A 13,415-nucleotide genomic window follows, 5' to 3' on the forward strand; every position below is an offset into this window, starting at 1 on the left:
AGCCTTACAGGTCAGCAACAAAACGTGCTAGAGACATGGGGTCAGCTGATTTGGAAGGCTCTTGAACTCCAATAGCTGAGGGCAACCATTAAACAGAGAGGTCAGAGGTCAACAAGAGTAATCTCCGGGAGGTATCTGTCGTCCGCAAGTTGGAAAATGTACGGAGTTAAATACATCTCTTGTTCTCAACAAATACTTACAGAAAAAAAAAATTAGTATGGAAATGCTATACAGAATATATCCAGGTTGGTCAAAACAAGTATTGGATAGAGATGTCAACTGATATAACATTTATGGATTCATCATCCACGCAAAATGAGAAATGCACTCGCCACACTTGAACATTTGAATACGTAACACATGCATAGGGTAAGAAGTAAATATGTTACATAATGGCGAGACTCTGACTTATTCTATGAATGTTTTCATCGTGTGGTCAATGAGTATCCATTAATGAGATTGTGTTGCCCATGCGCACATGTATGAACCCTGTCCCGCTGCCCCATAAGATAAGACACCGATCGTGTGTATTAGCAGCCAAGCCACACCTCACACACACACACACACACACACACACACACACACACACACACACACACACACACACACACACACACACACACACACACACACACACACACACACACACACACACACACACACACACACACACACACACACACACACACACACACACACACACACACACACACACACACACACACACACACACACATGCCACCGCACATTGGACTACACACCTTCACCTGATGTTCCCTGAGACCTTGGCCTTTGTGACACTGACTGCACACACTGACTGCACACACTGACTGCACATACACAGGGTCACAATAGCATCTTAGTTATTTGTATTAGAGGAACCATGAAGCTGCAGCTCCCCAACCCAGGCCTGGAGGCCAGGATACTGTCCTACGAGGAGCTGGAGAAGGCGGAGACGGACGAGGCCGGCACCAGACCCAAATGGGAGAACAAGACCCAGTACATGCTGACCTGCGTGGGCTTCTGCGTGGGGCTGTCCAACGTCTGGCGCTTCCCCTACCTGTGTCAGAGTCACGGAGGAGGTAAACCGTGGGGGGAAGTTAACTAAGTATATTTACCTTTGAAGTACTGTACTGAAATACCGTTTTGAGGTACAATTTGCTTTACTTGAGTCGTATTTATAGTATTTATACTCAAACCTTCTACCCAACTACATCTCAGAGGCAAATATTTTACTTTTTATTCCACTAAAAAGTTTTAGATACAGTTTTAGTTAATAGTTACTTTGTGGATTTAGATTATTATTGCAAAACACACGTTAGCCACTTACTCCCTCTTGTGTACTCTGGCTTACTGTAAATCTATTTATATTATTATATCCCAATACATTTTGTACTTTTACTCAAATAAAATTGTGAATACAGGCTTACATATACAGAGGTAAATGATGTGACTTTGATACATAATAACTTTGATGAGTTGTTCTCTTGTTGATCACCTTGATTAATGGCCCATTGGCCCCAATGGCCCATTAATGGCTTCAAAGACTATTCTATTGTCAAGAGAAGATGTGATCAGGTGATAAGGTGGCAGGTGACACATAGCCTGGTTCCAGACAAATCTGCCATTGCAAAAAATTGCCCTCGGAGTCTGGCCATGCCAGGCTAGGTGACACATGCCACTGTCAGAAGGTGACATTTCAGAAAAACTAAGTAGGGGGTGGCAAAAAAAAAGTGAACACTTAATTTTCAAGCTCACAATGTGTCGCAATGTGTTGTTGTGAGCTTGTGGATCCACTATTTTCAAACTATTTTGTTGCCCAAATTAGGCAGAATGTGTTGGTGTTGTTGTTGACCCAATGATCAAAATAACACAGTACAGCAATAACAGGATAAGAAGTTTGATATGCTCATAGAAAAGCCTTGAGAAATGCTTATGTGGGCGATTTAACATAATATAAATTGTACTTTAACCACCGTATACCCCTCGAGCCTATGCATATCTCCTGTGATTAAGTGCTTTTGAATTTCCTCAATAAAAGTCCAAATCTGAGGGTTTCTCTTTGGATAATATAGGCCTATTGCTCTGATGTTTACTAAAGTATGATATACATTAGTGGTTCTCAAAAAAAAATCATGTCAAGGACCTCAAAATTCATATATATTTGGCCGTTGACACGGCTGAAAGGATTTTGTGCGACACGCATAACAGAAGATTTGTGTTGTTAAATGTTCTTGAAATTATAAAAATATTTCTCTAAAATGTTCACTGGGGACACATTGGAACCCCCTCAAGGACCCCTGGAGGTCCCCGGACCTCACTTTGAGAACCACTGATGTACAGTGCCTATAGTGTACAGTGCCTATAGCTCCTTTATAGATGTTGATCCAAAAAAACTAGTGGAATATATTCAGTTATAGGCTATGAAGTGAAATGGCGCACCCTGATGACTTAACAACATAATGCGCTGCCAACCACATGATTGTGATGTCTTCAGATATCATGCCTTATGTTTAATTTATACTCTGTCATATGCCGGTGCCGTGGGCCTAACATTTACACCATGGCTTCACATCGGAACCTGTTGTTGTGAGAATATATATATCTGCTATTTTGGCGCATGACACCCTGAACCTCGTACAACAAAGTATCAGGCTTCTCCCATTTCCATGTTTCTCTCTCCATTATAGCCTAATGAATATCATCAGATATCAAACTTAATTCATTCATTCACTCACTCACTCTCTCACTCATTCATCTATTTATTTTTTTAAGACCACTATTATTCTTCTTCCCTCTTTTTAAGGTGCCTTCATAATTCCCTTCCTGATCCTGCTGGTGTTGGAAGGAATCCCACTCCTCCACTTGGAGTTTGCCATCGGTCAGCGTCTAAGGAAAGGCAGCCTGGGTTCCTGGTCCACAGTTCATCCTTACTTGACAGGCATTGGTAAGTAGGGCTGCAACTATTGCTGATTTTCACATTATTTACCTTGTTGACCGAGCAACGTGAGGTCTATAAGCTCACTCAGCTATTTCAGTGAAGAGATTTGGTGTAGAGGGTAAAAAGGGAGGGGACCAAGTACAGACACATGGGGGACCCTGGACAACTGTATAGTATGTACAGTATATGGGGTTTAAGTCAGTGGTGTGGTCTAGTTTTTTTCGGAGGTATACTATAATCATTCCCTGCACAAAATGCGCGTGGTCGTGGGTATACGCTAGTGCGTTTTCAATGGATTAAATGGTTAGTAGACTGTATACCCTTTTTTCCCCCAAAAATCTGCACTTATGGCGTATACAGCGTAACGCGGTAGAACACACCACTGGTTGAACTGGTTAAGTTCCTTGGTATGCTGACAGTGTGCACAAAAAGTATGACTGTGATCGGTCTAGGAGTTTGCTAAATTAGCTGTGGACAGACAGACAGACAGACAGACAGACAGACAGACAGACAGACAGACAGACAGACAGACAGACAGACAGACAGACAGACAGACAGACAGACAGAAGCACAGATCGACAGACTCCTATGGTAACAATTGTAATTAAATACATGGAAGAATGCCTCCCTGTTGGAAAAGTGATTCTTATCTCCTGGGTCGTAGTGATAGAAAGGTTTTTGGGTCTTCAAAGTCCTTCCTAGTAAATAACAGGGGAAACTGTTATCCAAGTTTCCTCTGTTATTTACCTAGTTGTTTACTGACTAGAGCGCATGCTCCTTACCTTGCTGATTCCAATTTTGCACCTTTAAGTCTGCTATATGCCTAAATTGTAAATAATAATAATAATAATAATAAGTAAGCCTTGTCGAGCCCTGAGGCCCATAGGGCAGGAGCCTATCTCCTGTTTCCTTAGCGTGAGGCACCTTGATGTACAAGTACATCCCCTTGACATGACGCTAGCATGCCGCAGGGACTTATCACAATCCGACCCTTGATGCTGAGAGCCAGGCAGGGAGGCACTGGGTCCCATATTAGAGTCTTTGGTATGACGCGGACCGGGGATCCAACCCCGACCTCCCAGTCTCAGGGCGGACACTCTAACCACAATTTGGTTAAAATAGTAAATGCTCTCTCATATCAATTGACAGGTATTGCGTCCATGTGTGTATCTCTCACGATCAGCCTCTACTACAACACCATCATTGCCTGGGTCCTGTGGTTCTTATTTAACTCGTTCCAAAGCCCTCTGCCGTGGAGCCAGTGTCCAACCAACGCCAACCTGACAGGTAGAGGTCCCCGAGTTCCTGCAGAGTGGAAATGAAAAGCCACAACACATGCATGCCTAAACCCAAAAGACCCATATAGCCCTGGAGACGTAGCCCTGGAGACCTAGCCCTGGGCTGGGTTGCACCAGCTGGACGTTCTATGTCAGGGCATTACGTCTCTATACTAGAGGCCACAACTATTAATGGAATTAATGGAGTAGAGCATAGACTGTTCGTAATTTAAAGCAGACTCATAATGACGTAAGAGTCATCCAAGCCAATGAACACTGGTTTCACCTAAAAAAATTGAGAGATACAAGCGTTAACTCATCACTTGACATGATAATGATAACACAGAAGTATTATCCTCATTGACTTCAAAATGATGTGCCATGTACTATTATGTTGAATTATATAGTGAGTATCCTAATGGACTACCACTATAGCATATCTGTTATATTCATTATAATCAAATATCCAATGTATGTAAAGTGCATGCATTTATTTGTTGATGAAGTCAAAGCGGTCTGCCACTATAAGGAGATGTTACTGCTACCTACATATTTAGTTGTTACTTTGAGATACGTCATTGACGTAATTTGTGTAGCGCTTTAATATTCATAATGTGTAAGTTTGAACTTAATTGGTGTGAGTCAAACGTTTGGATGGTGTGTGTGTGAAGCATAACTTATTATATTGTTATTATAACTGTTATAACTGTTATTATTATATTGTGTCAGGCGTAGTGCTGGAGTGCCAGCAGAGCTCCCCTACAGATTACTTCTGGTACAGACAGACTCTGAACACAAGCCCCAGCATTGAGGAGGATGGAGGGCTGCAGTGGTGGATGGTGTTATGTCATATTGCTGCATGGGCCATACTCTACGTCTTTATTGTCCGTGGCATTGAGACTACTGGGAAGGTAGGCTACTTTAAAGGTTCTATGACATTCATTTTCATTTTTTTTGGGGGTTTTATGACCTCAATTACACCCAAAAAATCTGAACTTTGAACATTCAGTGGATTTTCTGTGGTCTGGGGTTTTCTGAATAATTAGGCTGAAAAGTAATCTGAGCTTGGCCCTTCGGCAGTGAGGTCACAGCCGATTAATCCCGCCCACTCTCCTCCTCGCCCCTCCCCTCCCCTATCCTTTCCTTTGGGGGGGGCGGAGCAGAGGCGATGATTGACAGGCAAAATCCCTCACCAGCGACACCCGCAGGCAAAGATTTCTTTTTTCATTGCAGTTGAAAAGGCTTTAGAAATGTGAGAGAAAAACACCTGCCATGGATCAATGGAGTGGAATTTTTTGTTAAAACTTTCTATACACGTTTGAAGGACCATGACAAAGACTTTTAATGTGTGGTAAAACTGAACGTCATGAAACCTTTAAAGCCTCATGCACACTTCATCGTAGCCTACCGTATTGCCGCACCCCGAAAATAGTAGATCGGCTATTTACGCTAAGTGACACCGTCGTAGGCTAAAGTAAAGCGCCCCAATTCAACTTATCAGCTTAGAACCATAGAAAAATCAAAGCTTGTGTCGTAAGGATCTAGAAACAGTTAACTATCCACGTTTGTGTCACCTCTCAGCTGGACTACTGTAACACCCTGTATTTGGGGTTGACCCAGTTATTTGATATTTCTTGATTACAGAATGATGCTTTAAAAAGGAATGCTAATTGCACATTTTGTCCCCCGGTCACTTAGGTCATCCTCAGAACAACTCCTCAGTTCCTCAAACACACCCTTTTTTATGTTCTTCTGCTGCTGCCCCTAGACTCTGGAATATAGTCTCCTATCACACATTAGATCCTGTCCCATCGATGACAATTTGAAATTAATACATTTAAAGACCATTAAGTTGTACCATAATTGTTTGTTTGTCAAGTCCACTCTTAATTTATATTTTAACATCCTCTTATGTTTAATTCAGTCTCTCTTCACCATATAATTTATTTTAACTTGCTTTAGATTTGAACATTTTTACTGTGATTTATGTGTTTTACATTCTAGTCTTATTTTATCGATGATTTGTGGTATTATTGTTATTACTGTATGTTTTCTATTTAGTCATCTGCCTCAATTAGAAAGGGTCAACTCACTTAAATGTGCTATATATATATAAATATGACTTGAATAATGCTTAATTTATACTTGTCATACGGCGGTGTCACAAAAAATTGCAGATATAAATATAAATAGCAAATCAGGCTTTAACCACTTTAACATCCCTTTAACATTAACATTTAGCATCCCAATTGTGGGCATGTCGTTATAAAGAAGAAAATGTTTCGCATTTCAGCTCGCTTAGATCGGCAACTCTTTAATCATTTGGTTTTAATACAGTGCATAAGCATCAATGTGTCCCCATGTGTCCTTCTCCCGAGGCGGTGTATGTAACTGCAACACTTCCCTATGTAGTGCTGACCATCTTTCTGATCAGAGGCCTGACCCTGAAGGGATCTATGAACGGAGTGAAGTTCCTCTTCACACCAGATGTAAGCTACATGTGCATTGCTTTGTTGTCTCTTTAGTTTTTCGCATGATGCATTGCAGTCCAGTCATTAATCATAATGGCTACATCTGTAACAGGTGCAGGACACTGAAATATAGAAATCAATCAAACACACACCCTTGACTAAATGCCTATAGCTGGACTAACATACTGTAGATGTCGCAAGTCACACGTTAATTTAAGATTTGTTTAAAGTAATTTTTTTGTTGTTGTTAAACAGTTTCAGCCTATAATCAGATAATCACTGCGTGTTTGAGTGTTTGTTCAGTTGCAGGGGTCTCTTTATCTCTCCAGCTCTTTAGTAAACAGGAAATTTACATTTTCAGATCGGGATAGCAATTTTATCCAATCAGGAGAGAGAACTCCACATTTATCAGCTTAAATTTTGCTCCAGTTCCATGTTTGGGTTTCATCACTTCCAATTTAACTTGTTTATCCTGTATGAGTTCTCTCTCTCCTGATTGGATAAAAGTATCCATATCTAAAAAAATATATTTTATGTTCACAAAAGAGCTGGAGAGGCAGGAAGACCCCTGATACTGAATAAACACTGACTCTATAGCAATTATTACAGTATCAGAATATACTGTATATATTACTTTTGTTTAAACATAAATAAATAAATAATTGTCTCAGTTGGCAGAGCTGATGAATCCATCGACCTGGTTGGATGCAGGTGCTCAGGTCTTCTATTCCTTCTCTTTGGCTTTTGGTGGGCTCATCTCCTTCTCCAGCTATAACTCAGTACAGTAAGCTTCTGTTTTTATAATGTTATAATTTACTGCTTTTCCAAAGATTGAATGAAAGGAAAAAATTGGAGAATAATTATTCAATGTTAGGACAAGGGAATTAGAGAATAATTATTCAATTCTAGAAAGAGGAGAAAAAATAGAATGAATGAACTAAATTGCAATCAAATAAATAGTATTTGTTACCAGATAAAATAAAATACATGGCAAAAATAATAATACAAATTCAAGTACCAGTAATGTAGCTATGGTTTTAATTGGGTGTTATTAGCTCACTTCAGTTGTTGCCCGTATCTGTATATTGACTCTTGAAAGTATCCAGCTTACCCTTTAGAGTCAATAAAAAGCTGATCTTATCTAAACTTACCGTATCTTATACATTGCTCTGGTACCCTGTTGTCCTCTCTCTCTCCAGTAACAACTGTGAGCAGGATGCAGTGATCATCTCCATAATCAACGGCTTCACCTCTGTGTTCGCTGCCACCGTCATCTACACCGTCATCGGCTTCAGAGCCACAGACAGATACGACAGCTGTCTCAGCGGGTATGATTTGGCATATCCAGTATCAGATTGGTTTGATCAAGTCTGAACAGAAAAAACAACAACAAATGTAATCATATTTTTGCCAAAATGGAGTTGGTGTGAAATGCGATTCAAATACGATTTCTAAAAATGTGTCTCAGTTTGAATCCTGATCTAGGCTATTCTTCATCATACGATGGTGTTGCGCGACAGAGCATAAATTAAGCATTGCTCACGGCTATGTCATTACATCCTTACCACATCAACCAATGCGGGGCAGCCATAGCTGAATGGGTAGAGAGCCCGCCTGAGGAGCAGGTTTAATTCTCGACCCCCGCTATGTGTCGAGGTGTCCCTGAGCAAGACACTTAACCCCTAAATAATGGTTTATGACAAGGTACAGTAGTCTGACGTAAGGTGTTTGGATGTGTCTTTGGTTTGCTCTCAGGAACATCTTGGCATTGTGACGTACTGTAAGGTGTTTGGATGTGTCTTGTTGCTCTCAGGAAAATCTTGGCATTGTGACGTACTGTAAGGTATGTGGATGTGTCTTGTTGCTCTCAGGAACATCTTGGCGTTGCTCAACACGTTTGACCTTCCTGAAGGCCACGTCACTGAGAACAACTACGACCAGGTTCTGCAGGATTTCAATCAGACGAGCCCAGAGATCCTTCAAGGGCTGGATCTGAAGACTTGTGACTTGAATACCTTCCTTAGTGAGGTAAGATGTTATCTTAGCTTGTAGTACTTGAGGCGAAAGACAGCTTTCCCACTATTGTCAAATCCAGAGGTGTCCTTTCTGAAAAAACTAGACGGTGGGAGGAAAAAGGTGATGTACAGTAGGCTAATGAATGTATGGTTGCAGACAAGACAACAAGTGTCGTGTCTATAACAGTGTTTATAAAACTGTAATATGTTCAACAATTATGCCCCTGGTCAAATAGAAGACTGTGATGGTTGCAACATCATTTGTTTTGTACTGTACATCACAGGTACAAAGCAGACCCAAGTTGTACCTTTATATTCTCTCATTTCTGACTTTTTGAAGTGATGGTATCAATGCTCCTCTCTCTGGTCTTGTGTTGTGTTGTGTGTTGGCCTCTAGGGAGTTGAAGGTACTGGTTTAGCCTTCATCGTGTTCACAGAGGCCATCACCAAGATGCCCATCTCTCCTGTGTGGTCCGTCCTGTTCTTCGTCATGCTCTTCTGTCTCGGCATGTCGTCCCAGTTTGGTCAAATAGAGGGAGTTCTGGTATCCATACAGGACCTCAAAATCTACCCCAAGACGTGGTCCAAAGAGGCTGGCAATGGTGAGTTCAAAGTTCCGTTCTTATAACAATTTTATGCTCGGTAGTAAATAGCCGATCTACAAGCTCACAACATGTTGTGGATGCGATACGTTGTGAGCATATAGATCGGCAATTTGCTGTGGGTATAATTCACTAAGTATAATTCATGGACACATCACAGTCTGTCTGTGTGTCATCTTTGGCGCACAACACCGTCATACAACAAAGTATAACACAAGGCTTGTGACCCTTGCACACAGATTCCGACGAACATTTAAAGCAAACATGCCTATGACCTCTTGCAAACGTACTCCGATATTGCCTTCTGAACACGGTGCATAATTTCTTCAATCGAGCCCAGTTCGATTGCTGCATTTTTGTTTTGATGCCAATAGAAAATCGCATCAATGTTCTCCCCGTGTCTCCAAGGGTAGTTAATACCCTCACAAAAACATGTAGTAATCCTGGTCTCTATACCGCCTCCCCCATGACAGCCGGGGCGCCTGATGGAGGAAAGGATCTGGTTGGAATAACGTGTTCCTTCCACACGCTACGTCCTACCCGGGAAACTAACCCCTGTCAGGTGACAAGAGGCTCCCCCCTGGGCTCCCTAGGCTGGTGGGGGGAGTGTAGCGCCCAGGATCACTTAGAATCACTTAAAATTGGCATCGGGTGAAAAAGGGTTACAGAATCGTGGGATACATTTTTTTTTTTTTAAGAAAAAAGAAAATCTTATCAGATTTGTGTGTGCAGGGGCCTTTTATTGTGATATTACTGGACTTTATTGACAAGCCTGAAGAGAACGGAGCAGCATCTCAAATGACCAGGGTTTTAGAGTATGAGCACAGACCTCACGTTAATGGTCCTTACACACCGGGAGGATTTATTTTGTGTGATAATTTCACAATAATTGAAACTGCTGTTTGTGTAATGAGTACATCCACATGTGAATGTGAATATTGCATGGAAATAAAGCAAAACAACAAGGTTGATTTTCACTGCAAATAAAAGCATCAGCTTGTATGAATAAGCTGTTATTGATACTGTGTTGAGAGACAGGAAACAGAGAGAGATAATCAGGGAGTGACATGCTGCAAAGGTCTGGGAATTGAACTCGGGACTCCCTGTCAGGCATCAGAGCCTATATGGTATGCGCCCTAATCACTTTGCCCCCCAAATTGATAGTTTTATTGGTATGCCTTGTTTCTCTTACCAGGTGTGACTTGTGCGCTCTGCTGCCTGGTGGGTTTGATATTTGTCCAAGGTTCAGGGAGCTACTGGCTGACTGTCTTCGACGTCTACGGACCATCCGTCCCTCTGTTGGTCGTTGCCCTCTGTGAGGTGCTCGCTGTTGTCTACGTATACGGAATAGACAGGTAACCAAGAGATAATGACAACAAATCTACATTGTTAACCACTGTCACCCTGCCATAGTGCCATTATAGCTGAAGAGATACATTTTTTGTCTAAACCTTTCCAAAGCATAACTTAGGGCTTAGGCTTATTGGTTTAAGATTGCAAACATAATGGAAACAATGAAAACACATGCCAAAATATACACATTTTAAGCCCTTTTACTTTCATTTGGAAGCAATGTCTTGCAGCATCCCAGAGCCATCATTCACATGTGGTTTTGTTAGCAGCCTCCCCAAGGGGGAAGACATTTTCTATACTGTGATTATGCAACGGGTTAGGGTTACTCAAAACGCGCCACATTGTGCCGCTCTGTCAGTAGCCCTGAAACGTCAAGTTTTGACATGACGAGACGCCATGGTGACGTCGCATGTTGACAAAACTATGCTTAACTATGACTATAACTAAACCTAACCCTAATTCTAATCCTAATCCTAATCCTAACCTCACAAAAATATACCTAAACCTAACCCTAATCCTAATCCTAACCCTAACCTCACAAAAATATACCTAAACCTAACCCTAACCTCACAAAAATATACCTAAACCTAACCCTAACCTCAAACACAAAAATATACCTAAACCTAACCCTAACCTCACACACAAACATATACCTAAACCTAACCCTATACCTCACAAAAATATGCCTAAACCTAATCTTAATCCTAACCCTAACAGAGAGAGAATAAAAAAGTTGTTCCTCGAGGGATTTAGATCGCAGGAGGTTGCGATTATTAGCCAAGTGCTGCTACCAGGTAAGCCACCAAAGCAGCTGGCCAAATCCATGATTTGAGAAGTATTTGAAGCTCGTGCCTTTTAGTTTTTGTAGTCCTACAGTGACGCATTAGGGAGTGAAAATGACAGAGCGGCAATAACTGATGCACATCTGTGAGAATGTGTTGGATTATGAGACAGTTGAGCTTATTGCTTTCCCAGGTTCAACAATGACATCGAGTTCATGATCGGCCACAAGCCCAACCTGTTCTGGCAGGCCACATGGAGAGTGATCAGCCCACTCATCATGGCAGTCATACTGGTCTTCTATCTCATCACCAAAGTTACTGAAAAACTCTTCTACAAGACCTGGAATCCTGAATCGGTAGTGTTTTCTTATTAATTAATTAATTCATTAATTCATTAATTAAATGACAATTGTAAATGTATAATGTATAAAACAATTAAAACTGTCACACAATACATCATATAACCAGCCTACCACCAACTTTGTCTTTGCAGGAGACTTTCCCAGTAATGGAGCAAGAGTCATATCCTTTCTGGATTTATATCGTCATCTTTATACTGGCCGGAATTCCCAGTCTTGCTGTACCACTTATTGCCATTTTTAAATGTTTATGGGGAAAGAAGAATGATAAGAGTTTGATCCACAATATCTCCGATAACACGCAAATGAATGACAAGCCCCAGAAGTCCTTTGACTGATGAACTGCAAAAGAAGTCTCGGTCGACTTTTGCACAGTTTTGGAGTTATTATTATGATTATTATTATGAAGTCATTTTACATAAATTTGAGATTCCATAAAATTGAGATTAATGGTATGATTTTTTTAGGGTGCTCTGTTGGCGTGGGGGTAAAGGTTGCTCTCCTCTCTCCACCAAACAGACTAGATTACTACAGACTGGCAGTCGAATGAAGTCGGGAGATCAGTCGGTTGGAAGGTGCGAAAAAAAGTTGCTTAATGCACCTGAGAACCGACACCGACAGATGGCATGGTGCTAGAATAGCCTATGGCTTGATGTCTTTTTCAAAAAGCCCGCTGCTATCCGAAATGGACGCTTCCCGACATGAACTTGTGGTGAGGGCAAATTGGGAGAACAAAGGGGTAAAAATAATTGGCCATAATTTTAAGTAGTAATTAGGGTATTTGTTTAGGGAAGAACTCATTCCATCCTCTACAACAGATTATGACAGAAAGTCTTCATCTCATGGAACATGTCTATTCTATTACAGCCTCAGGTTTTGATGATTTCTTTTTTTTCCTATTTCTTTTTACTGTGTTTTCAATTTAGTTCTTTTCCTTTTTTTATTTCTTGTAAGTTTCTTGTAAATTTTCTTGTAAATCCCTGTCATTGGTTGACAGTTACCATGCTTATATACAGATACCTGCTTATTTACAGTGTGGTGATTTTAGAGAAAGAGCAATCAAACTTTCCTCTTCTACTACATTTTTACAATTGACCTAATAGAGCCTATATATCTTTTTGCTCAGGGATAAATTGAACCTTGACCTTCAGGTCAAAATTTGTGTCAGATCCGGTGTCTAGGTGAGACATGACCTTTGACACGATCTAAATGTCTCAATAGAAGAGCAGGGAGACAAAACAACCACCCCAATTGTATAAGTTATATTGTATTAACATACTCTACCATACAGACTGGACTAAATTAAAATGTATTCATGAAAAAGGTTATATTGTGCCGCTTTAACTGTATCAGGAATGTGTCAAAATGTTGTTTGTTTTTTATTTGCATGTAATTGTGGTGTATAACATATAAGTGGGGTTGTAAATACTTTTTCTTCGTTTTTTTTAAAGCTGCTAACTCTTCAAGGAAGTTTCAAGAAAGAGTTGGAATAAAGTAAGAAACGAGTAAAAAACTAAACAAGGAAGTGCTACCACCTTGTGTCTGTATGTACCTTATGTCTAACCTCATGTACAAACTGTACCAGCTAGATTATGCTATGTGTATATATGTAGAT

The 13,415-nt window shown here is 40.7% G+C and overlaps 1 protein-coding gene across 1 annotated transcript; it reads left to right on the plus strand.

Moving 5' to 3' along the window:
• Nucleotides 1-883: 883 nt before the first annotated feature.
• On the plus strand, nucleotides 884-12,998 carry LOC308084191 (sodium-dependent neutral amino acid transporter B(0)AT1-like; the record flags this gene model as incomplete). Its single annotated transcript, XM_080426725.1, has 12 exons — nucleotides 884-1,082; nucleotides 2,807-2,947; nucleotides 4,091-4,228; nucleotides 4,948-5,129; nucleotides 6,597-6,707; nucleotides 7,361-7,473; nucleotides 7,889-8,017; nucleotides 8,561-8,717; nucleotides 9,102-9,306; nucleotides 10,502-10,661; nucleotides 11,635-11,797; nucleotides 11,935-12,998. 12 exons carry the CDS (start codon nucleotides 884-886, stop codon nucleotides 12,136-12,138), a joined length of 1,902 nt encoding a protein of 633 aa, XP_080282851.1. The 3' UTR covers nucleotides 12,139-12,998.
• Nucleotides 12,999-13,415: the final 417 nt, after the last annotated feature.

Source organism: Gymnoscopelus braueri (genome assembly GCF_963280865.1).
Source record: "Gymnoscopelus braueri genome assembly, chromosome: 4".
In the NCBI taxonomy this organism is placed as follows: Eukaryota; Metazoa; Chordata; class Actinopteri; order Myctophiformes; family Myctophidae; genus Gymnoscopelus; species Gymnoscopelus braueri.